At 51.2% G+C, this 25,868-nt stretch overlaps 1 protein-coding gene across 4 annotated transcripts in view; it reads left to right on the top strand.

The window, feature by feature from the left end:
* The window catches only part of Rasa3 (RAS p21 protein activator 3), a 109,603-nt gene that overhangs the window by 79,077 nt on the left and 4,658 nt on the right, over positions 1–25,868 (top strand). For all 4 annotated transcript variants that reach the window (XM_036209484.1, XM_036209487.1, XM_036209485.1 and 1 more), the window contains 17 exons: positions 1,113–1,193; positions 1,557–1,629; positions 4,777–4,853; positions 6,408–6,512; positions 7,981–8,137; positions 8,669–8,817; positions 9,699–9,813; positions 11,399–11,473; positions 12,123–12,246; positions 13,491–13,597; positions 15,442–15,519; positions 16,425–16,502; positions 18,460–18,533; positions 19,905–20,011; positions 20,777–20,859; positions 21,099–21,307; positions 22,476–22,579. In XM_036209484.1, coding sequence (XP_036065377.1) covers positions 1,113–1,193; positions 1,557–1,629; positions 4,777–4,853; positions 6,408–6,512; positions 7,981–8,137; positions 8,669–8,817; positions 9,699–9,813; positions 11,399–11,473; positions 12,123–12,246; positions 13,491–13,597; positions 15,442–15,519; positions 16,425–16,502; positions 18,460–18,533; positions 19,905–20,011; positions 20,777–20,859; positions 21,099–21,307; positions 22,476–22,579 — 1,796 coding nt within the window. The remainder of the gene's footprint in view (positions 1–1,112; positions 1,194–1,556; positions 1,630–4,776; positions 4,854–6,407; positions 6,513–7,980; positions 8,138–8,668; positions 8,818–9,698; positions 9,814–11,398; positions 11,474–12,122; positions 12,247–13,490; positions 13,598–15,441; positions 15,520–16,424; positions 16,503–18,459; positions 18,534–19,904; positions 20,012–20,776; positions 20,860–21,098; positions 21,308–22,475; positions 22,580–25,868) is intronic.

Below are 25,868 nucleotides of genomic sequence, written 5' to 3'. Positions count from 1 at the left end.
TATATATTTATTTATATACATTCATATATACACACTGTATAAACATTCATACACATATACATTCATATGTATGCACTGCATATACATTCACATATATACATTCACGTATGCACACTGTGTATACATTCACTGCTTCAGAAGCCATGCTCAGGGGACAGCTCCGAGCCCCCTGAGAAGGGACACATCTTAAGACCTGGAGTCTCTGACTCTGTTTCCATCCACCTGATAGCAGAGCATAGGCTGAAGGGAGCTGTGGCATGTGGTATTAGGTCCCGGAAGGAGCATCAGCCGTGTGTAGCTGGGTTTACATGTGTCTAAGAACCACATGTATCCCTCTAGCCCAGGGAAGAGCCTTGTTATTGCCCAGCACACATAGTGCAGACAGAAAGATGGTTACAGCTTGATCAATCATGAACCGTCTCAAGGAAAGAGTAGCCTCCCACAAAAGGCAGAGCATGAAACTGGCCAAATCAAAAGAGTGATAACACACAGCTTAGAGCTTGACCTCGGCTACTTTGTTCTTTAATAACCAGCTGCGAAAATTCTGGATATTTGACCTAAACTTCACATGGCCTAGGATCTACTCGAAGAGCTTATGTCACTGGAGGGTAGAACCGAACCCCACAAGGTACCGTCAGTGGAAAGACTAAGAGTAGCGGAGACATGGCACTCGCAGGCCAGTACAGGAGAGTCGTGGTGCCGGTCAGAATATACGGACAACCACGGGCATCGCTGTAAATCTCCCACCTGTACACAGGGATCAGGGAAGCAGCCGAGTCCCAGGCTGAGAGCCTGCACTGTAGGAAGGCCAGAGAGGTGTAGGGGCCCCACAAAGGGGTTGTCAGTGCAGGCCTCTGAGCAGCGGAGAGCAGTGCTGGCCCTGGGGTGACACCATGGTCCTCAGCTGTCACCTAGGTGCAGTGGAGGGGCCATGACTGGTGGTCACAGGACTCAATACCCTAGAAGAGGTAGTTTTGTAAAGGCCACCTGCTTTGCCATTCTTGCCAGAACTTGCCAGGCCATAGGAAAGAGAACTCCTGGCCTGGGAAGGACTGGTTTGTTTTCCTGAGACCTCCATATCCTTTCCCTGACCACTGGTTTCTTTGTCTCAGCATCTTCGAGTGCCAAGGCCTCCCCATTGTGAACGGGCAGTGCGACCCTTACGCCACAGTGACGTTGGCTGGACCCTTCAGGCAAGTTGTCTTTCTGACATCCTGCCCTGCCTGGGTTTCACTTCTGGATTGGGGGCGCAGGGAATGGCCAGATCGAGAGCTCCAGAGGCAAGAGGTTGGCCCTCTTCTCAGGGGGGTGGGCGTGGCGCACTTGGAAGCGGAATGTGTCATGCGGATTCATGGTGGCGGGGTCTGTTTCTCGGGAAGCCTTTGTGAGCTCCATACCGGGTATTTTGGGCTCCGAAAAGGTCCCTGTTTTACATACCATCTGGAGGTGGAGACAGACGCTCCTTGCGAGATAAATAAAGGTAGTAAACAACTGTGCATTTGACAGCTCTGTTTCAGACCCATCTGGAGCCGACAAACTCTCTTTCTCCACTGCAGGTCGGAAGCGAAGAAGACGAAGGTGAAGAAGAAAACGAACAATCCCCAGTTTGACGAGGTGTTTTATTTCGAGGTCGGTGCTCCAGCGGGAAGAACGCTGAACTTTGGCACCAAGACAGAGCAAATGTCAGTCTGAGCCACCTGACTATGTCTCAGGAGCTGTCCAGGCCCAGCCCAGGGATCCTCAGATCTGGATGGCATTTGATTCCCTGGGAGTGTTCCTCCCTCTCAGGAGAGAAAAGCCACGTGTCTCTTCCTGAAGCAGCTGGCTCACGTTGGCAGGGCAGACTGATGCTGTCACAGTCCTCCGGACTGGCATTTGGGTTGTTTGTTTGGCTTTGGGGCTTTTGTTTTCCTGGCTGTTCGCCACAGCTTCCCCAAGCAGGGTGAGGCTCATTTCTCCGGAAACGTGAGGGTTTGAGCAAAAAGGGGAAATGATTCAGCCCAGAGCACCCTGGGGCCTCTTAGAACTAGAGCAGGTTAGTCAAGAAGGGTGAGGCAGCAGGTCCCTTCTCAGCCTCGATGGCTCCTGTGTATTCTTTAGCACCAGGTTCTGGGGGTTAGGGGGACAGGCAAGGCCTCAGTTCCCATCTTCAGGGCCTGCCACCAGGCAGGAAGGAAAGGCAAGGTGTAGGTGCAGCCTGATGTTGTGATGGGCTGCAGACCAACATGGCGGCCCAACATGTCTAACGCCTGCAAGTGTCAGGACAGCCTGGTCTGCATAGCAACTTTCAGACCAGTGGGTGTTAAAGAGCTAGACCTTAATTTACAAACTAGGGCTTTGGGGAGATGATTCAGTAAAGCATTTGCTGTGCATGCATGGAGACCCGAGTTCAGACCCTAGAACCCACCTAAAAAATCCAGGCCTGGCAGTGCACACCTGTAATTCCAGTTCCTAGGGTGAAGCTCGTTGGCCAGCCAGCCTGGCCAAGTCAGTGAGCTTTGGTTCAGTGACAAAGACCCTGTCTCAAAAAATAAAGGGTGGGGAGCAATTGAGGAAAGAATTCCTACATCAGTGTTTGGCCTGCACATGCAGGTGCACACATTATAAAACAGACACGGGTTGGGGATTTAGCTCAGTGGTAGAGCGCTTGCCTAACAAGCATAAGGCCCTGGGTTCGATCCTCAGCTCTGGCAAAAAAAAAAAAAAAAAGAAAAAAGAAAAAAAAAGACACACAGACCCAGTTAATAAATTATAAAATAAAAGCCACCCAGCTCTGGTAGCACAGAGACTCGCTGTGGTGCTGAGGAGGGCAGGGCTTCTCAAGTGTGGAATTTTCCATAGCTTGAGCAGGGCTCCCAACCTGAGACTGGTACTGTCAAAGCTGTGGAGGGTGGGGAGCTCTGTAAATCTTCATGAACAAGGGTGCTGTGGATGGAGTCAAGTTAATCAGAGCAATGGACAATCTTCAAAGCCAACCCTGGGTAGGCAGGGTAGAGGCAGGGAGGAAGAGGCCTGAAGGCAGGTCTGTGGCCTGGAGGGTGCAGGGGGGGTGTGGTGGGGAGTAGCCATGCTCTGTGCTGGCTAGGAAACCCTTGCCGTACAGGCAGGTGGAGGTGTCACAGAGTGGGGCACGGCACTGGGGCCTCAGCAGGCTCTCCCAGGAGGGAGGCATGAACTTGTGGCCAGGAAATGTGAAAGTTTAGTAGGAATTGAAAATCAAAGCCAGCGATGTCTGCCCTTGTCTGGGCGCCTCAAGTGGCCCCACCAGGCGGTTACAATTGGCGGGAGTGAAGACGGACTCTTCCGCCACCATATCACTCATGACAACCTCATTCCTACCCCGTTTCTACTGTGGGAGACCCCGCATCTCTGGGCTGCGCATGTCTAATCTACTTGCTAAAGACATGAGCTCCAGCCCATTGGGTTAACTCAGTGTCCCAGAGAAGCTTGAGAACCACGTTGTGTGGCGCCTGTCAGACTTCCAAAGACAGGTGGGGTCCCTGCTCCTCCCGGTCCCAGCCTTGAGGTACTGCGGCTGTCAATCTTTCAGTCCTATGAGTCAGCAGCTATAGCCAGCTTACAAGACATACCAGGAGTTCTTTATCACTGTTTGACTTAAGTTGGGGACAGACCTGGGGGGGGGGGTGGGGCTTGGAGAGAAAGTGAACTCCCTGGCTGACTGTGTAGCCTCTCACAGGGTACATGCTTTAGTAGAAGGTAGCTTCCACATCATTTTCTTCCTAGACTTAGCTTAGATCCTCCTTGCTGGGGAGAAGGGTGATGGGAAGCCTGGGGCATGCTTCCCTGAGACTCACTGTGGGCTGTACCACCGTCTTGAGTGGGAAGACGGGAGGCAGCAGGGACCAAGTGGCATCGGGACAGGGTGGTGTAGGAAGATGACGGTGCCTGATAAATGTGTTTCTGGGAGAAGCAGTTGACAGGTGTGGTGCTCAGGAGGGAGGCAGGTGGCCTGGGTGTTCACCATTGCCTTGCTATCCAGTAAATTAAAGCACTATCCAGTTAAGGAACATGAGCATCAAGTTCTAGATTAGGGCTTGGAGCAGAAAGCCTCTCTGATCCCTGCGAAGGACCCAGAGTGAGGGCAGCATCGTACACTACTGTGGTCAAAGCAGAGCCCGCTCCTTGGCCATTACCCTGAGCCTGAATTCCAGTTCCTGCACCTGATTATTTTCAGATAGGATCTTGAGTGTCTCAGGCTGGCTTTGAACTCACTATATAGCTAAGAATAAACTTGAACTTCTGATCCTCCTGCCTCCACCTCCTGAGTGCTGTGGTTATAGGCATGAGTCATAAGGCTATGCTAATATAGTGCTAGGGATTGAGCCTTGTGCATGGTGGACAAGCATTCCACCAAGATACATCATCAGCTCTCCTCTACCTGTTATGTTACAGTCATTCTAAACTAACAGAAAAAAAGAGTGGTAGATCATTCCTTCAGTTCAGACTTCTCCCAGGCCTGTGTGTCCTTCCTGAACCCTTTACCACCACACTGGAGCTGTGGGTCACAGGCCCTTCCTTCTTCCTCACAGGGGCTGAGGAAGGAGCCACACATTGTCAAGATGGTCTGCAATTAGTGTGTCTCTGTCTCTCTCTGTCTCTGTCTCTGTCTCTGTCTCTGACACACACACACACACACACACACACACACACACACACACATCTATTCCTACAAGCAAGTTGCATGGTCCTTCCTTGGGTTGTGGGATGCTGCCTGGCACATGTGTCTGACATTATTTACCCCCCTTCTGACTCCAGGTGACCAGACCCTGCAGCTACAGCAAAAAGTCACACTTTGACTTTGAGGAGGAAGATGTAGACAAACTTGAAATTCGGTGAGTCGCTCACAGAGGTTGATAGCAAAAGTTAGGAGATGTATCACTTCAACAGGTCCCAGCCCCCAGACTATTGAGGTAGCCCCGGCACGTCCCAGCCACAGCTGTTTGGGGGTCTCATTACTTGCTACCCTCAAAGGTCTAGGATCAGTTTTAGAAACCACAAGGGCTGCCTTCTCATGGCTACTGCCCCATGGGAAAGCCTGCTGGCATCCGACAGGTCTCTTCCTCCAGACTATTTTCTGAGCTCTGATAACCCCTGTAGAGTCCATCTCCTTTGATGTTACTGATTCCTTTTGGGTACTGTATGGATCCTGTATGGGTCTTCCTGCTCTGTTGCTATAGAAACCAAATCTTCTGTAAAGGTTAGCGTGTACCACATCCTCCCCCTGTGGATTCCTAAATCCATCTAAGTTGTTTGGGGAACATGTTAGCCATCCAGTGATCAGGCTTGCCAGCAGGAGCCTCCAACCCTGGGATGAGAGACACCAGCAGCTCTTCTGGTTCCAACATACATATGTTCTCAGTGAAGTGTCCTCCTCCCTCTTGGTCATTCAGGTATGCTCTGTAGGACGGGCAAAGATGACAGGAAGATAGCCAAGTCTTCTAAAACATCCTCTTCCATAGCAATGCCTAGTAGTCAAGGCCTGGGAGAACCTGTGTGAGACTTTCAGTTCTCTGCCCCTGAACTCTGCTGAGTGTTTGGTGCTGTCAGGAACCACGCACCCAACCCACTCTTACTCTGGTGCAGTTTCTTAGCCCCTAGTCTGAGGGAACAAGGAGTGTTCTCTTGGGGAAAGGGCATCATTGAGTGGCCCATCCTCCCAAGAAGCACCGGACACTGCTGTGGCTGCAGACTGTGTTGTAGTGTGTGGCTCCTTGGGACCCAACTGCAGGCCCTCCAGTGGATACAGGGTACCCTTTGATCCTGGTTCACACCCCACAGTCTAGTGCTTGATGGAGACAGAGGCAGGGCTTCTAAGTTTTAGGAGCAGGGCTGCCCAGAGTCCAGTGCCCCTCTGAGGTATACCCATGGTGGAGCATCTGCCCTGGCTGGCTATTTTGTTTTGTGGGCAGCTGCTCAGCCTGATGACGCCTCTATTGCTTGATGTGCTGGGCTCCAAGATCAAAGCATGGTACATCCGGGGCAGAGCCAAGGCCCTCAGGGCCTTAGCACATCTCTAACAACCGCTTAGGGCCCTTGGGTTACTCCTAGGTGAAGGGACCCAGGTGATAGCCAAGAATGGAGCAGCTATTTGGCTCTATCATGGGTAGTGACACTACATAGTTCCCTCCACCAGACTGAGCTGGGGATCCCCACTGGCACCCAGACACAGGTACCCTGTCTGCCCGCCGCTTGTCCATTGCACTGAGAATCAAAACCTCTGCTCCACAATGCAGCCTGGTTCACTTGCTCTTGGTAAAATCTTCACCCACTCTGAGAACTGGAGGCCTTTATTCCTTGCCCCTCTGGGAAGCAGGCTTCCTCCATCCCCTGCCCACTAGTTGGGGCTGCTTGGTGAAACCTGAATGACACGTGCTCATCTCTTTCAGAGTTGACCTCTGGAATGCCAGCAACCTGAAGTTTGGGGACGAGTTTCTTGGGGAGCTGAGGATCCCTCTCAGAGTGCTACGACATGCTAGCTCTTACGAAGCCTGGTAGGTGTGCATTTCAAGGTACAAGGCTGGGAATATAAAATAGCTTCCAACTGTGCAGGGCACTGCGCTATGCTAACCTTTACCCCCACCTACCATTGCCTGCTCTCCCTTTGCCCATCTTGCTGTCTGGGCTTCTGTTCTTATGGTAGGTAATGCACAGCAGGTGGAGAGAGGTGACCTTCGGGCAGTGGTGCTGGGAACCTGACAACGAAGAAGGGTCCAGTTAAAAGCAAGTTTTATAGAACTAAGAGCAGCTTTGACCCCCTTGTGGGAGAGCATGTCAGCACACTCCAGTGGCTGGCTTGGCTGTGGATGGCCTTCCTGAGCACCTTCAGTCAGGGTCTGTTTGCAGGATGTATGGGTCTTCATAGGCTCCTCAGACACAGACTTTCTCTGTCTCAGAGCCCAACCAGGTGCTCATACAACTTGCTTTCTCTTCTCCAGACACTCTGGCTTTTAGCAGGAGTGTTTCTTCATTTTATTCCATGATTGGTTCCTTAAAGACACAAAGCACATGGAGCTCAGTGTCCCACCATCCAGTGTCCTGCCGTCAATGTCCCGCTGTCCAGTATCCCACTGTCAGTGTCCTACTGTCCAGTATCCCACCATCCAGTGTCCCGCCGTCAGTGTCCCGCTGTCCAGTGTCCTGCCGTCAGTGTCTCGCTGTCCAGTGTCCCGCCGTCAGTGTCCCGCTGTCCAGTATCCCACTGTCAGTGTCCTACTGTCCAGTATCCCACCATCCAGTGTCCCGCCGTCAGTGTCTCGCTGTCCAGTGTCCCGCCGTCAGTGTCTCGCTGTCCAGTATCCTGCCGTCAGTGTCCTGCTGTCCAGTGTCCCATGTCAGGTGTCACTCTGAGGATGCTAAAGTACACTCCTGTCACCAGGAAGTTGACTTCCAATTCTACAGAGGTAGTGCTCACATAGGTCCCCTGCTAGTTCCATGGCCAGGTTCTGGGACACAGGGCTCCACCCCAGAAGATGACAAGCTGCCTGGCCAGGAATATTTGTGTGGTGAGGGATGGCCAGTGTGGGCCAACAGAGAGAGAAAGGTTCTCAGAAAACACTTCAGTGACCACCGGCCACCAGTACAACCCAACTTGCTCTTACGAAAACCACACACTTGTGTTAAACTGGTCCCCATCTTGTTTGAACATGGCACGGGGCCTGTCCTCACACAGAAGCTGACTACAAAGGCCCCTGGCCTTCTGTCTTTATCTTCTCCCAGCAGCTCATCTCTCTGTCCTCTCCTCACCTCATCCACCCAGCTTTAGCCTCCCCTTTGCCTGTGAGCCTGCTACTGGAAACATCCAGGTGGCCGTGCCCCGAGAACAGCCCCAGAGCCTTGTCTTTCTGCCTGAGACCCATCTGTGGCAGCCCAGACTCTGCAGGGGCAGGGCACTAGGCTGCCCTGGGAATGCCTCTGGGAGGACCCTGCCCTTACCTGCCTCTCTATCCTCTTCCTTCTTAGGTACTTCCTCCAGCCCCGGGACAATGGTGGTAAGAGCCTCAAGCCAGATGACTTGGGGTCGCTGAGGTTGAATGTAGTTTACACAGAAGACCACGTCTTCTCCTCTGAGTACTACAGCCCACTGCGTGACCTGTTACTGAAGTCTGCGGATGTGGAGGTGTGTGTCAGCCGTGTTTACTGGTGGAGGCCTAAACCCAGCCCCACAAACCTGCCCTTCAGGCTCTGCCCATACAAAGTATCCCATTGGGCCTTCGTCACCCTGTTTCTAGTACTTGGGGACACCTGTTCCTATTTTGCTGTGCAAATAACACTTAACTCGCTCCGGTTATAGCTTCCAGAGCCTGACCTACTCAGGCTTCTCTCTTTCCCAGCCCCAGTGCTGCTGGATTTGGGGTTTGGTGGGAGGGTGCTTAGGCCATACTCGTAGAGTATAGCCAGCAAGGTCACACTAGAGGTTTTAACACGGTTTTCATAAGGTGTGGGTTTCTTTGCAAAGAGGGACATTTAGTAGATGGGAAGGAAGCCACAGACAGAGTGAGTGACTCTCTGCATGGTGGCCTTTCTGTGCTATCATGCACATGACTATAGGGTGAAGGTCTGGAGTCATCAGGTACCGATCTATGCACACCCTGCAGAGGGTGGGTGGGTGCCGCCTTGTGTGCTCACTGCTCACTTCCCCCCTGCCCAGCCCGTCTCAGCCTCGGCAGCTCACATCCTGGGGGAGGTGTGCAGAGATAAGCAAGAGGCGGCCATCCCACTGGTACGGCTCCTGCTGCACTACGGCAGGGTAGTGCCCTTCATCAGTGCTATCGCCAGTGCAGAGGTGAAAAGGACTCAGTAAGTGTCCCCTGCATGCCCAGCCCCCTTCCCACCTCATGCTGTTTTCCCTGTGCCCCAACCCCATACAGAGATCCACTACCATGCTTTTACATTCCACGTGACTTTGCTGCTCTCCAAACCTAGCCATATCCTTGATGGGAAGCTGGGGCCCTAAGTACCCAGTGGTTAGACACCAAAAGTAGCCATCCTAACCCATATCTATAATACAGCATTGGTGGGGAGTGAGGGTGTCGGGGTCCTCAGGAGCCAAGCAGGTTTCTGATCCCCTTAAACAAATTTCCTTATTGGTCCTTTCAGAAATCACCATTTCTGAGAAGGTCCAGAGAGGGTGGGAGAGGGGTAGATTGTGCCCTAGGACTTGAAGGACCAGCTCTGTCCACCTTGGTGAGCTCCAAAGAGGGGGTGGCCTGGGCCCCAAGGCTTGAAGGACTAGCTCTGTCCACCCTGATGAGCCCCAGATTTCCCTGTTGAGCCCCATTACTGAGTCAAAAGGTAGGATCTGCTCCTTCCTGGAACTGCAAGCCTCGTCTCAAGATGCTCTTGAAGAATGAACCAGAGTGAAGGTGCCATGGTGATCAGCAGCTGGTTGATGCCCGGCTTTGTGCACAGCCTGAGGCTTTGGTGCAAAAAGCCCAAGATTTTGCAAAAGCACCCTTCATAGAGGGGTGAGGCAGGGTCCATCCAGCCCTGCACATCAATAGTTCAGATTTTGTTGAGATAGGGGTATTTCCCCCAGAGCCGCAGGCATTGAGTTCCTTATGAGATATCTAGAAACAGGCCTGGCAGCATTCATGTCCCTACCCGGTGACCAGGCTCTCAAAGGAGGCTTTGCTCTGTTAGTGCCTCAGGGCAGATATCATCCCTATGCTGTTTTCCAGGGACCCCAATACCATCTTCCGAGGAAACTCACTGACATCTAAATGCATAGATGAGACAATGAAGCTGGCGGGCATGCACTACCTCCATGTGACCCTGAAGCCCACCATTGAGGAGGTGAGATGGCCCTGGCCACTTTGGCATGGTGACCAGGGCTTCTATGAGAGACAAGACTACCCGCCAACCCACAGGGACCTCGTTTTGCTAGCTTTTATAAAGGACATTTTATATATATTCAAGAATCCTCTTTGCTTTAGGATGGATGATATAGGGTAGATAAACAGATAGATGATAGATGGGTGGATGATTGATTGATTGATTGATAGATAGGTGATGGATGGATGGATTAATAGACAGACAGATGATAGATAGATAGATAGATAGATAGATAGATAGATAGATAGATAGATAGATGATGGATAGATAGATGGGTAGATAGGTGATGGATGATGGATAGGTAGGTAGGTAGATAGATAGATGATGGATAAATAGGTGGGTAGATAGGGGATGGATGGATAGATAGATAGACAGACAGACAGATAGACAGACATCCTCACTGTTAAAGACAGGTCATGCAGGAGAAACCTCATTTTCCTCAGCCACTCCTTTCCACATGCTGTGGGTCCCTCCGTTCCTAAGGCCTCAACTGTGACCTGTACTGTCTGAGGCCTGGCCTGCCCCTGCCTATGGTTCAGCTGCCTTTGTATCCAAACTACCCCCACTCCTAACTCCTCCCTACCATGACTCTTAGTGGGTGTCTTGCTTACAAGACAGGTTGTGAAATCGGGTTCTCTGCAATGTGTGAAAATTTAATCTAGAATACTGGTTTATCTATGAGCAGAGTCATGGGAACATTTGAGAAGACAAATGTGCTTGAAGCTTTGAGGCATCTCTTCATGAGTAAATCAAGCAGTTCAGTCCTGGGGAAATGCCCACAGCATGGCTTCCTTGTTTATGGGTTTCTCCCAGCAGCCTGTGTAGAGACAAATATCTACTGTGTGGAGTCTCATAAGGCCCCATGGGACTCTGTGGGATTCTTTGGGGCTATGTGGTGTTGTAGAATACTATTCAAGGTGTGTTACATTTTTGGTTTATGTTGCATTTGTTTAAGCTGTGAAGCTGTGTGACTTCGCCTGTCCAAAATACCCAATGGTCTAATAAAAAACTGAACAGCCAATAGTGATGCAGGAGAGAGAAATAGGCTGGGCTGGCAGGCAGAGAGGATAAATAAAAGGAGAAATCTGGGAGGCAGAAAAAGAAGTAGCCAGAGAAGGAGGAGGACCCAGGGGCCAACCACCCAACAACACAACCAGCAACAGAGTAAGAAAGAAGGGTCTACAGGGAGAGAAAAGGAAAAGCCCAGAGGCAAAGATAATGGGATAATTTAAGAAAAGCTGACTAGCAACAAGCCAAACTATGGCTGGACATTTGTAATTAAGAATAAGCCTCTGTGAGTGATTTATTTGGGTTGCTGTGTGGCAACCCCCCCCCAAAAAAAAAAGAGCAAAAAGAAACAACAGTGTGAGGCCAAGGCTGGTCCTCCAGGCAGCTTGCAGCACAGCCCAAGCCTTGGGATGCTCCTGCATGCCCGCAGCTGTCCAGCGTCCGTTGTGGGAGCTGCCTCCAGGAGGACCGGCTTCCTCGGGAAGCCTTTCAGCTCTGTCTTCCCACCTTGTGCAGCACCATCTTAACACTCTTCCAGATTTGCCAGAACCACAAGTCCTGTGAAATTGACCCCGTGAAGTTGAAAGACGGTGAAAACCTTGAGAGCAACATGGTAGGTACCTGCTTTGTTCTGGGATGCTTCCCAAAGCCAGTCGCTCCTGTTGGAGTTTCTGCTCGCAGATGTGCAGACGCTGATTGGAGATCTCTGGCCTGGTGGGGATGGCTGGGCCCCAAAACGCTTGTCTGGCTCTTGACCCTGAGTACAGTATTGAGCCCACGTGACCTATCCGCATCGGATGTCTATTAACCTCCTGTCTACCACCGCTCCATACACCTGCCTCTTAGAGGCTCCATCAGCTCCCACTGTCTCCTGAGGGCCCAGACCTGACCTTGTGAGCCCACAACCTGACCCATGAACTCCACCGGTTCTCAACTCAGGACAGACAAACCTCTCCACAGGAAGTGCTGCTTGAGGGGCTCCTGCATGTTGGTGTCTTCTTATGCCTTCATATAGACGAGACTTTGCTAGGTTCACACTTGCAAACGGAAGTGCGGGTTCCTTGGATCCTAGTGAAGTTCAGTCTGTTCTGTGATGCGGAGCAAGAGGACCCAGGGGACCGATTACTGTAGCCACTCAATACAGATCTTTGCAGCGAGTGTTTGTAAACATCATGAGGTCCAGGCTCCCCTGTCCCTGGGTATGTCTCTGGTGCCGTCCTGGCCTCAGGGAGACTCTGGGTCTAACTTCCCAACTCTTACAGGAGAGCCTGCGGCAGTATGTGGATCGCATCTTCACGGTCATCACCAAGTCTGGAGTGAGCTGTCCCACCGTCATGTGTGACATCTTCTTTTCCCTGCGGGAGGCAGCTGCCAAGCGCTTCCAAGGTGAGCCACCAAGGGCCTGAGCTGGAGGATGAGGATGCAGACATCTTGGCTCACAATCCCCCAGTGTCTGGGAAGGAACACCAGTTCTATAGTGTGAACATGTCCTCCCAGAACTGCCTTCAAATGTTTTCCTCTTAGGGTCATGAATTCTGAGTTACTGCATTGCCAAGGAGACCGGTCCCTTGGGGGCCTTTCCCTCATGGAGAGCCCCAAGGTTTCCTGGTAGCCCACTTCTGCAGACCTATTCCTTAGTCCCACCAGCTCCTGGAGAAGCAGAGATGCCCTCCCCACAGTACTTCCTAAGCTGCATGCTTCACCTCCACCCCAGAACATCATACCCTCATGGCAGGTCCCCTTCTATGACATTGCCCAGACTTCTTGGACCCTGTAGGCCTTGAGCCCAGCACCTGTCCCATGCAGACCAGACCAAACCTCTCAGGCTGCCCCCTACCTCCTCCTACTCCAGACCCCAGTACTATTGACCTCTCCTGCCCCAACTCCTGCCCCACCCACACCTCTCCAGGCCCCACCCATACCTCTCCAGGCCCCACCCACACCTCTCCAGGCCCCACCCACACCTCCAGGCCCCACCCACACTTCTCCAGGCCCCCCACCTACCACTCCAAGCATATCATTCCACAAGCACGTGAGCTCCCATTACTATTCCACACAGGCTGGAGCTGCATCTCAGGCCAGAACACCTTCCTTGCTCCTGGGACCAACCTCTGGGAAACATGAATCTGCATGTGTCCTGTAGACCCCAGGCAGCTCCATCCCCAGAGCTTTGGGACTGCAGGCCTCAGAGGACTAGGGAGGGAGTTTCCAACAACAAAATAAAGTTATCATCTCACACCACATGGAAGTAGATCACCCAACAATGAGTCCTCAGGGGGCCCTGGTGACTGACGTTACATCTGTGACCCTCGGCTGCCAGACTGTGTCCTCTTGTGTGACATAATGAGAGAAACAGCTAGGGAGACAGAGATAGACAGAGACCGGAAGAAATATGTAGAAATATGACAGTACTATTCAGACAGTCAGAGGAGCGAGAGAAACATATAGACATATAGACTGAAGAAAGAGAACAAAAAATACAGAAGAAATACATAAACAGAAAGAGACAGAAAAGAGTCTTAAGCCAAGTCTGGCTCATTGGTGTGGCCCTTGAGAATTGCCGAGCAAGATCAGAACCCATGCGCCATTGCTTCTGTCCCAGACTGAAACTGTCCCCTGTCTGCTTACAGATGACCTGGATGTGAGGTACACAGCTGTGAGCAGCTTCATCTTCCTGAGGTTCTTCGCTCCTGCCATCCTGTCCCCAAACCTCTTCCAGCTGACACCCCACCACACGGTATGTGAGTTGTCCTGGAAGCCAGACAGCCAGTCCTTCTCACCTAGGCAGTCCACCTCAACCAGCCAGCCCCCCTTAAATAGCAAGGGTTCCTTAACCAGCCAGGCCTCTGCAAGTGGAAAGGAGGGTGGATTGAGCAGCTTTCTTCACTCTGATGGGAGAATCAATACTATTTTATCTTATTTTGTATTTGTGTATGTCTAGGTATGTGTTGGGGTGGGTGGTGCACAGGTCAAACTCAGATATCTTTCTTTATGCACCAGCCATCTTGTTTTTTGAAACAGGGTCTCTCATTGGTGTAAACAGACATTTCCTGTCCCACCCACCAGTTCCCAAATAACCACTCAGAGACTTATATTACTTATAAATGCTTGGCCAATAGCTCGGGCTTATTACAAACTAGCTCTTATATTTAAATCAACCCATTTCTATTTATCTACATTCTGCCGTATGGCTCATGGCTTGTTACCTCGTTTTATACATGTCCTGCTTGCTCAGTGGCTGGCTGGCATCTGGTGTGACTGCCCTGACTCCGCCCTTCTCTCCCAGCATTCTCCCTGTGCCAGGTTGTCTTATCCAATCTCTTTCTGCCCTGCTATCAGCCAGTCAGCTTTATTATTAGCAGGGAGCCTAATCCACAGCACACTGGGACCTGGAGCTTGCCATTTAGGCTAAACTGATTGGCCAGTGAGCTCCAAGGATCTGTCTGTCTGTCTCCACATCTTCAGTGCTTGGATTACATGTTCCACTTTTTATGTGGGTGCTAAGGATCAGACTCATGCTTGAATAACAAGCACTTTACCAACTGAATGATCTCTTCAACCCCTAGTTAATACTGTTTTAAATAATAATTCATGGTCTGACCAGGGTCTTACCTGATAGTCTTTACTAGTGTTCTTCCCACCACCTCAGATATACATGTATTACTTCATCTATTCATGGTGCACATACTGTGGCCAAGCCCTGTCTGGGTGGACATAGCCTCCTCCTGGGGCGACATATGTATGCCTGGTAGAGCCCCCTGCTAGGGGGTTCTCCACCCTCCAGGCCATGTCAAAACTGCACGTGTCCCTGGCCAGGGTTGTGGAACCTCAGTTAGCGCTGCGGTGACCTGTTGGATTGCTCTAGTTTTGAGAGGGTCCTTTGCATATCCGGCAGAGAGCCCTCATCCATGTGGCTCTTCTCAGCTGGCAATGCCAGGAATCTGGTGGTTAATGAAAGGGCCTCTGGGGTGTGGCAAGGTCCAGCCCCAGGCAATGCAGATCTTCCTGAATCTTTACTGATGTATCTACTCCCATTCTATAGTAGGTGTTTAGACTAGTAGTTCTCAACCTGTGGGTCATGACCCATTTGGGAGCCACCTGACCTTTTCACAGAGGTCACTTAAGACCATCAGAAAACACAGATATTTACATTATGATTCATAACAATAACAAAATGACAGTTATGAAGTAGCAATGAAACTAATTTTAAGGTTGGGATCACCACAACATGAGGAACTGTATTAAAAGGTTGCAGTGTCGCCGGCGGTGGTGGCGCACACTTTTAATCTCAGCACTCAGGAGGCAGAGCCAGACAGATCTCTGTGAGTTCGAGGCCAGCCTGGGCTACCAAGTGAGTTCCAGGAAAAGGGCATAAAGCTACACAGAGAACCCCTGTCTTGAAAAACCAAAAAAATAAAACAAAAAACAAAAAAAACCCACCACCACCAACAACAACAACAAAGGTTGCAGTGTTAGGAAGGTTGAGACAGCATCATTTGTCTTATTACCTTATTCTGGGATTGACAGTTACTCTTCTACAGAACTAATAACATTCACATTGCTCTTGTCCTGTCCTCTCAGGATCCACAGACTTCTAGAACCCTGACACTTATCTCAAAAACAATTCAGACTCTCGGCAGCTTGTCCAAGTCCAAGTCTGTAAGTCTGGGCTCGTTTTATCTGATTCTGAACACTGGGTTATTGTTTATTTTTTTTCTTCTTCAGAAGCTATAAATGAAATGTTTTGCATATAGGGGAGGGTGTGTTCATCACGGCTATTAGGATATCGAATAGAATCAAAGCCAGTGTCTCCATCCCCCAGCTCCAAAAGTACGCATGCCAGCACTTCCTGCTGCCTCTGCCCTGACTAGTCATTGTGGGGGAGGTTCAATGGCCATAGTGGGGAGCAAATCAGCCCCATCTGACTCTTTAAATGGACAAAAGAACTGAGCCTCCTCAGCTTTGCCCCAGGACCCCAAGCCACAGTAGGCCAGATGTGTTATTGACCTTGGCTGTTGGCGCTGTAGGAGCAAACCTAGGGACGGCCTGCACTACTATTCATCCACATGTGGCCCCTACATCCTGGACAGCAGAGGTCGATCCCCTCTTACCCCTTTGGTCACAAGCCTGGATTTCCCCTTCATCGTCACTTGCCCTGGACCAGGGGTTGGTGCTGAGGTCTCTGGCCTGCCTTGGACTCCTGTTCCTACAAACCTACCTTCACTTTGATCCAGGCTGCTGTGACCACATCTGTAGCTAGTTTGTAGCCCTTAATCCCCGGATTCCCAGGTGTTGATAAGAGTGAAGATGTGCTTTGAGCCAGGGGCTTCAACACAGACTCCCAGCAACCTCTCTGGATGCTGCTTCAGAATCCCAGCTTCATGCAGAAGCCTCTAGGTGGGGCGGCCTCTAGGTGCACTGCATGCTTACCATTCACCCCTGTGGCCTGGAATCACCTCACCTGTGGCGCCCTAGGCTTGTTGTCACTGTGGGCTGCAGCTTTCTGATCTGGCCCATGAGCATTGGTGCCCGTGGCTGTCAGCAGATGACCTGTTTCCTTTCAGGCCAGTTTTAAGGAGTCATACATGGCGACATTCTATGAATTCTTCAATGAGCAGAAGTACGCAGATGCTGTAAAAAATGTAAGTGTCGCATCCTCCAAGGCACAGTTCCCCACACCTTCTCCATGGCCATTGCCAGGACCCACCATACCCCTTAACCCGAGGCTGGCCTGCCTGTCCTAAAATTCACCACCTTTGGCTCCCCTCGGAGTCTAGTGTGGAGACTCGCCCTCTGTTTTCTGTGCCAAAGGCTTTCTCTTAAGTTACTTTCTGCTGCTCTGCTAAAACATTAACCATGACCAACTTGGGGAGGAAAGGGTCTATTGGGCGTACACTTCGACATCACAGTCTGCCACTGAGGGACATCAGAACTCCAGCAGGAACCTGGAGGCAGGAGCTGAAGCAGATGCCACAGGGGAATGCCATTGACTGGCTTGCTTTTCATAGCTCACTCAGCTTGCTTTTTGTCTTGTTTCCAACAGGATATTTTTATTGATTCTTTGGGAATTTCACATCTTACACCCTGATCACATTCACTAGTCTTTCCATACCCCTCCACCCTTGTGACCTCCCCTGCAACAACAACAAAAAAGAAAACAAAACAAGTCCAATTTGTGTTCTCTATAAACTCACTGGAGTGTGGTCAAACTCTCAGTGGCCTGCCCCTTAAACAGACGGAGTCCTTGCCCGCCTGCACCTCTGCCAGAAGCCGTCAATTGTGGCATCAGCTTGCCTTCTTATACCACCCAAGACCACCTACCCAGGGCTGGCATTGCCTACTGTGCGCTGGGTCCTCCCGCATCAGTCATTAATCAGGGGACCGATGGAGGCAATTTCTCAGTTGAGGGTCGCTCTTCCCAGATATGTCTAGGTTTGTGTTGAGTTGACCAAAAGTGGTCCACGCGGGTCTTCCATTGACTGTGTGTTAACACCAGTGTGTGCTGTCTGAGCCCTGGCCTGATGCATGTGTAGAAACAGACACTTCAGGACCCTTGGCTTTGCTGTTTGTCTACCATTCAGAAGCAGTCTACACAGCGTCTCTCTTAGAAATCATGGAGTCCTGAACACTGAAAGGGAAGTAGGGACCGTAGCTGGGGGTGACCTTCAACTGACGGAAGGAATCCAAGGAGTCGGGAGGTCACACACCAAAGGTCTTAAAAGGTCTTATGAGTAGAAAACCCAGAACCAGATATTGGGGTGAAGGCTGAAAGATCAGAGAAGCAGAACAAGCCACAGCCAACCTCACCTCACCAGCCCCTCAGCCAATCTTGTTTCTACGAATCCTCTGACTGAAAGCCTCTGAGTCATCACCCCTGACGGTCTCAGTTGAACTGCTGCTCAGTTCCTGTCTCCTCAGCCTTATATACCGTTCTCCACTCAGCCATGTCACTTCCCGAGACTAAAGGCATGTGTGCTTTCCATGCAAAGACATGAGATCTCAAGTGCTGGGATTAAAGGCATGTGCCCCCATGCCTGGCTCTGTTCTCAGCATGGTCTTGAACTCACAGAGATCCAGACGGATCTCTGCCTCCCAAGTGATAGGATTAAAGGTGTGTGCCACCACTGTCTGGTCTCTATGTCTAATCTAGTGGCTGGCTCTGTCCTCTGATCCCCAGATACGTTTATTAGGGTATATAATATATTGGGGTATACTATATTACTACACTGGGGGCCAGGGAGAAGAGTGACCTCAGCCAGGCAGACTAGTGGGGCTCTGGATGGGCTAACGCCTCCCTCCCATGTACCTTGGGATGTACCACTAGAGCCTGACCTAGGCCTACAAAGCTCAGGTAGGATCCCTACCGTGCACCTGGCTCCTGGTGAGAGCCCTGGCGAGGTCTCAGCAGATGGACAAGACCTGGTGGGATGGACTGGACTCATCTACTGGAGACAAGAGCAGACCCTGCAGCTCTCTTAGGACTCACATCCCCAAACCTCTCCCCTGGGTTCAGAAGTCTCAGCATCCAGCTAGGCTTCTGGCAGAGCAGGCTCTGTCCTCACGCTTCCCTTCTGACAGCCTGATTTCCTCCCACTCCAGTTCCTGGATTTGATCTCATCCTCGGGGAGAAGGGACCCCAAGAGCATAGAGGAGCCCATCCTGCTTAAAGAAGGGTAAGGAATTAGGTCTTGGTGGTTGAGGTTGTGTTATTGTTGGCCTCCTTCTCTGCCCCCATCCCTCCCACCCTACAGTCCTGCCCAAGGGGCCCTGGGAATGCATCCTGCTCTTGTTTGCATGAACTTTGACAGGCATGCCTAGTTCCCATGAGCCCTGCTCTGCATCCCAGTTCCCAGTTCCTAGTTGAGACTATGTTCAGCTTGGCCCATGGCCCTTTGGCTCAAGCTTGGGCCATCCACAGGTCACTATCAGGCTGCCCTAACTGTGAATCTGTTGTTTTTCTTTAAATCGCCATCTACCTTAACCACGTGTTCAACAATACATACATGACACCATGGGATATGCATTTAATTCACAACCTCTAAAGCAACAGGTTTTGTCTCATAATCCTTAACTTGGCCCAGTGTGTACAGGGCTTGCAAACCTTATATCGATGGTGACAAGCTCTCAGGATAACCAGCCATTGCAGGAGGGGTGCAGCCTCTCCCGCTCTGCCAACACACTACGAGAATTTCACTCGCTTCCTCATGCTGGGGTTTGGGGCCTTGACCCCACACTGAAGCACTGCCCGTTCCTCTTCCAGGCCAGGTCCTCAGACCACACACGCAGCTCTGTATGCATGGCTGCCGTGTCACCCGGGAGAGTGACCTGTCACTCTTCACCCCGCCTTATCATCCCCATCCATTCGTGGAAGTAACTGTGTCCACAAAGGCCCACACCACGATTGGGTGCACTTCTGCTTCTGCCAACACATTCCTCAGTCCGTCACCTGCCAATACGCAGAACTGCGAGGTCGACTTTGTGCTTTTAAGTGCATTTGCTGTGTGAAGTCAGCCCTGCTTATGTGAGCCCAGTGACCCTTACACTGTAGCCTCCAGCCATGGCTACTGCCTCCCCGCACCTGTGAGGAACATTGGTGGCAGTTAGAAAAAGTCACTTATGCATGTGGTACTCGGGTCAAAAATTGAGCAAGAAGAGTTATGAACCCCTTCTCAAGGGATCCACAGATACATCTCTGTAGAGCCATAGAGTGCTGCGCATGCGTGCTCCTCTATATGGTAAAGTCCGACATTACAAGTGATGCTGTGCACATAAATTTTACACAAATTCCGTGTGTTTACAGGTTAGAGAGAATTGTGTTTTCTAGGCAAGTACTAGTAAGAGGCAGAACTGTTAAAAAAAAAAAAAAAACAAGCGTGTGTGCCCTCAACCTCAGCCTTAGCACAAGGTCGTAAAAGGACAGGGTTTCGGTACCCCTGCCCGCCCGTGTCTTATGAGAGTGCAGAATTGTTATGGTTATGTGCCTGGAGGTAGCTCGGGCCCCGACTTGAGAACATTGACCGGGTGCCACGGGCCCTTTGTGCCAGGTTCATGATTAAGCGGGCCCAAGGAAGGAAGCGGTTCGGCATGAAGAATTTCAAGAAGAGGTGGTTTCGCCTGACGAACCATGAGTTCACCTACCAGAAGAGCAAAGGTAACAGGTTTCTACACTCCTTCACTTGGGGCCCAGCAAGGCAGAGGGGCTCCCCCACTTAACAGGTTGACTGCCACAGGAGCCTGGGGAGCAGGTGAGACCTGAGACGAGCCTCAGCCCCGGGCCCTGTGAGCCTCGGTGAAGATGACCATGTTCTCAGGAATCTGCTCTCTGTAGAACCAGAGGGTACAGAGCTGACTGTGTTACAGCAGACCCTTCACCTCCACTTTTATTTCCTCATTGCTACCCCTGGTCCCCCTTTTTATGTCTTTCTTGCTCCTGTTCCTATGCACAGCCCCAGAGCAGTGATTCAGCAAAGTGAAGAGGGGCCTTGGGGTTGGCAGCCGCAGGCTTTCCTTAGGGAAGATGTCCTTAGCCAGGTCTCTTTGTGCCTCATCGGTTCTGGGTTCCAGTCATAGGGATAGAGCTGAGCAGTCCTGCCGTGCCCTAGATCTAAACTGGCTAGTGTGCTGAAGTGCTGGAGATGGTGTGGGCCACGTTCCTGTGGACCTGGCTGAGACACTTTATCACCAGCGTGAGAACAGGTCCAAGGCCCTGCCTTGGTGTAGGTACTGTGCTTTGAGAATCCCATGCCTACCCCAACCCCACATCCATGCTCTTCCTGTTTTTCCAGCCTTCAGGAGAAGACAGCCATGAGCCCTCTCCTGCGGCCTTGCAGTCACTGGGCCACGGGGAGCCTCACACCGGTGAGAGGCAGGGCATGCTGTGCAACTGAGCACAACTTTCATCCCTTCTCTGCTGTAGGTGACCAGCCCCTTTGCAGCATCCCCATCGAGAACATCCTGGCTGTGGAGAGACTGGAGGAGGAGTCCTTCCGAATGAAAAATGTGAGCGATGGCCCAGTTCCAACCCAACGGGTGTCCTTCCTCCTCCTTGTCCACCTCCACTGTTGGCGATGTCCCCTCCCCCACGACCCTGCATGTCCAGGCCTGGGGTCCCTACCACCCGGGCACTCACCATCCCACCTCCTCCTCTACCTGGCTCAGTGGTAGAACCTACAAGAAACTAAGCAAATGGCCTGGCACCTTCTGGACTTGCAGCCCCTGATCCCACCCTACCTGCTCAGATGTTCCAGGTTATCCAGCCAGAGCGTGCCCTGTACATCCAGGCCAACAATTGCGTGGAGGCCAAGGACTGGATCGACATCCTCACCAAAGTGAGTCAGTGTAACCAGAAGCGCCTCACCGTGTACCATCCGTCCGCCTACCTGAATGGCCACTGGCTTTGCTGCAAGGCCTCCTCAGACACAGCAGCTGGCTGTACTCCCTGCACCGGGTAGGTCCATGGCTCCTCAGCCCTGTCCAACCAGGCACAGCTGTCAGCCTTTGCGCTATGTAAGACAAGTCAGCTAAGATACAGAAGTGTGACTAAGATGCAATAAATCAGAAACCACACGCACAGAGCTGTTCTTGAGGGAGCCCTTGGTGCGGTCCTCTGAAAGGCTCTGCATAGGCTGGTGGGAGCTGCAAGCCTTCAAGATTCCTCTCTATCAACTGCCTGGGGCAGAGATGTCTTCAGGCTTGTGTGGAAGGTCTTCAGCAGAGGACCCAGGGCAGGGCACTCTGTCTCTTCAACAAGAAACATGGCTTGTGCATCCCTGAGCACATCCTTAGCTCACAGATGCCTCACCCTGATTTAGCTACTTGACTCACTGCCTGAAACCCCTTTTTGGAAACTAAGGCAGGTTTTTGCCTTCCTGGCCCTGTGGTGAGCTGGGCTTCCTGCAGTGGTCAAGGCTCTTTCAGCTATGCTGGTCCTGGAGGCAGCCTAGTGCCGGGAAGATTGGTCGTGCCCCTTACACGACTTGTCCACGTAGAAGAAGCAATGATAGCCTCACGTGACAAGTCCTGAGATGGAGGACTGTTCAGGGTCACTCACCCTTCTGACTGTCACTGAACCCTCCCAGAGCCTTGGAGTCATTGTAGCAGCTTCATTGGTGTAGGGCCTGAGGCTCAGGAGGGTCCCTAGATGTGTGTGTGTGTGTGTGTGTGTGTGTGTGTGTGTGTGTGTGTGTGTGTGTGTGTGTGTGTGTGTATGTATGTGTGTATGTGTGTATGTATGTATGTATGTATGTATGTATGTATCCCCAGAACCCTCCTGGGAGGAGATCAAGGGTTTCCTCCATTGTTAGCCCACCACAGGAGCCAGAGCCCCTCAGCCTTCAAGGATGTGAGGACTCATGGACTCGTGTGGGGCTCTTCTGGGTCGTTCCTACCCTATGTGCCCCCAAGAAGACCTTTCTCACATAGTTCTTTCTCATATTACTGCCATGTCCAAATTTCCCTTCCCTCCCTCCCTCCCTCCCTCTCTCTCTCTCTCTCTCTCTCTCTCTCTCTCTCTCTCTCTCACACACACACACACACACACACACACACACACACACACACAGAGCAAGTGTTTAAGGAAATACACTAACCATTCTGTACTTGCTGTGTTTGGACAGTGGGCTCCCCGCAAACATCCAGCTGGACATTGATGGGGACCGTGAGACAGAGCGCATCTACTCTCTCTTTAACCTGTACATGGGCAAGTTGGAAAAGATGCAGGGTGAGTGTGGACCCTGGGCGCCAACCATGGGGAGTTGTGCATTGGGACGAGTGACCTCAGAAATGCTACTACAGAGCCTCTGGGGTCCTTGGTGCCTGTGGGCATCTGTTACACCTCAGAAATGCTACGACAGAGCCTTTGGGGTCCTTGGTGCCCGTGGGCATCTGTTATACCTCAGAAATGCTCCTACAGAGCCTCTGGGGTCCTTGGTGCCCATGGGCATCTGTTACACCTCAGAAATGCTACCTCAGAGCCTCTGGGGTCCTTGGTGCCCATGGGCATCTGTTACACCTCAGAAATGCTACTACAGAGCCTCTGGGGTCCTTGGTGCCCACGGGCATCTGTTACACCTCAGAAATGCTACTACAGAGCCTCTGGGGTCCTTGGTGCCCACGGGCATCTTTTACATCGGACAGGGATCTTGGTGGGGGTTAAAGAGCAATTGTAGGAGAATAGTTTGGCCATGGGATATCCTGACATTTTCAGATAGAATTTAACGGGCAAACCGTGAACTTGGGGATTCTTTGGCCTTTCTTAATAACATCTGCACCAACAAGGGATTTCACTCTTCTGTGCTTTCCAGAGAGGTATATACGTATGCATGCGTGTGTGTGCATAAGTTACATAGACATGCACACATGTGGATGCACACACTCGTGTGTGGACACAAGTGAGTATGCCACATGCCTAGCAGCTCCAAGCATACTACATGTTTCAAACATCTGCTACTTTGTCACCCATAACATTTAATTCATAGGATTAAAGCAGACACTCCAGGTGATGTCACCTGAACAGGGTTAGAGGTCTATAACTCAGATGCAGAACCCACCCGAAGCAGATGAACCACCTGTCTGCCCTAGACTTGGGAGCGCTCACACCTGTTCTTAGGGATTACATGATAGGCCCTGTGGCCCACTGGAAATGTGCAACAAAGCCAAGAGATAAGCCCATGTGTCCCTTCTCATTCTCCTGCTCCAGCCCAACAACATTACTATGTTTGGTGAGGTGACTGTGGGACTTCCATGGGACTACCCAGCATCAAATGACCAGGCTTGGGGATAGCCAGCAGTGTGCCAGCATGTACACACCTGTGCAATGATAATACAAGACAACTGTGCATGCCCACCTGGATTCTTGAATATGTCATGGGCTTCACATACATGTACACATCAGTCACATCTTCACCCCCCAGAAGCTTGGCCTTCACAGCACCTACTCTGAGGTTCCAGGATGCCATGCAGCTATGACCTAAGACTACTCAATGCCCTGGTAGATGTGTGGCTAGCGTGGGCAGCTCCCACAACAGTAACTAAAGCAGAGTAGGGTGGAATGAAGGAGCCTCGGAGAGTTGAGGCCTCTGTAGAAAACTCAATGAGTAATGAAGGTGACCACAGCTGTGACTGGGTGCCGTTCTGCTTCTCCTAGCCACTCTGCATAGCCTAGGGCTGTCCTGTACTGTGGAAGCTCCATTTCTGTCCCAGGATCCCTCATCCTGGAAAGCCCACCCTCCTCAACCTGGCCTTCCCACTATCACTTCATTCCACTTGGATCAGCAAAAGGGACACTGTCTCCATATGTTACTGTCTCCAAAGCAAGCTCAGAGGCCAGAGTTCACTGATGTTTGTCCACAGAGCAGACAATGTATCTGGTAGTCCTTGTGCACACTGCTGTTAGCCAGGCTCTCTGAGATTTCCCCACCATCACGTCTTCCAATGCCACGTTCACCTGAGTCAGAGCTCTGGACTTGGACCAGTACCTCGATCTCATTCTCAGATGATTAGATGGTAACAGAGGGTCGGTCAGTAAAAGCATCTGTCTGTCTGTCTGCTCATTTTCTTCACATAGTTTACATCTCAGTCATTTTATAGACGTGTCAGTGGCCTTGCTGAAGTCTGCAAACACGATATAGTTCTCTGAACACTCGGCTTAACAAGTGTCTTGGTTTCCTTCCCTGTCGCTATGATAAAAATACTCCGACAAGGCCGGGCGGTGGTGACGCACGCCTTTAATCCCAGCAACTGGGGAGGCAGAGGCAGGCAGATCTCTGAGTTTGAGGCCAGCCTGGACTACCAAGTGAGTTGCAGGAAAAGGCACAAAGCTACACAGAGAAGCCCTGTCTTGAAACAAAACAAAACAAAACAAAAACACCCCAACAAAAGTGACTTAATGGAGAAAGTGTTTATTTAGCTCCCAAGTCCAGGTTACAGCCCATTATTGGGGATAATAGGCAGCAGGAACTTGAAACAGCTAACCATATCACATCCACAGCTCAGAGAGCGGTGAATTAATGTATTCACATCAGTGAATACACTGGCTTTCTCATACAGTTCAAAATTCCCTGCTAAGGGATGGTGTCACCCATAGTAGGCAGGTCCTCCCACCTCAGTTGCCATAAACAAGACGCACACACACACACACACACACACACACACCCGATGATAGCTCATTGACACTCTCTTCCCTGATGACTCTTGTGTCCCCGCTGACAGAGTTAACCATCTCAGCAAGCCGCACTCCAAGCAGATTCTGTTTCATCGCTTGGTTTGTTCTTGTTTGTAACCGTTTTGTCTTTTCCTCTCCTGGATCAGAATGAACTTGATAATGTAGCCGGGAATTCCAAATGTGATGGCTGGCTTAGGGACTGACTCCTTGGGTATGGAAAGGTAGCCCTGCTCCTCTCTGACTTACCTTCCAGGTCCTCTTTCTTCATCCTGAGAAGCATGTATAGCAATAGCCCATAGCTCTCTGGTCCGGTTCCGTAGGGCCCAAGATGTCCTTCCTCCCTCGGCCCTATCCAGTTCCCTCTAGTCCCTGCTGCAGTTTCTTTTGGGTGAGCCCTGCTTTGCCCCCTGGCCTCGGGGGGTGAGTCCATAGCTTGCGGCACACTGATCTTGCTGGGTGGGGGTTCACTGCCTTTTCAGTGTTCCCTTCCTTCCAAATGCTTCTTCACGTACAGGATGGGAAAGCCAGGCATTTCCCGAGTCCTTTTTGTTTAACAGTTCCGGCGACCTGCTCTTCTCTTCCCCCACCGTCACTAGAAGCAGTGAGGAGCAGCCCGCCGTTCCCCATCCTCTTCATGTTGATGACATGGCTATTTAGCGGAGGAGGTTTCTAAGTGAAGAGGATGGGTAAATAGCCATGTCATCAGAGCAAGTGCTGTCTCGCACGGGACAGACCGCAAACCCAGTTCAGCCAAGTTCACGTACAGCGACGACCACCTTCTCCGTGTTTCTCCTTCCTTTCTGGCCTCTGTGTGAGGCCTGAGCAGAATGGCTGTCTTCGACTGTCA

The sequence above is a fragment of the Onychomys torridus genome, chromosome 17 (genome assembly GCF_903995425.1).
Source record: "Onychomys torridus chromosome 17, mOncTor1.1, whole genome shotgun sequence".
Classification (NCBI taxonomy): Eukaryota; Metazoa; Chordata; class Mammalia; order Rodentia; family Cricetidae; genus Onychomys; species Onychomys torridus.
This window is presented reverse-complemented; position numbering and strand designations above follow the sequence as displayed.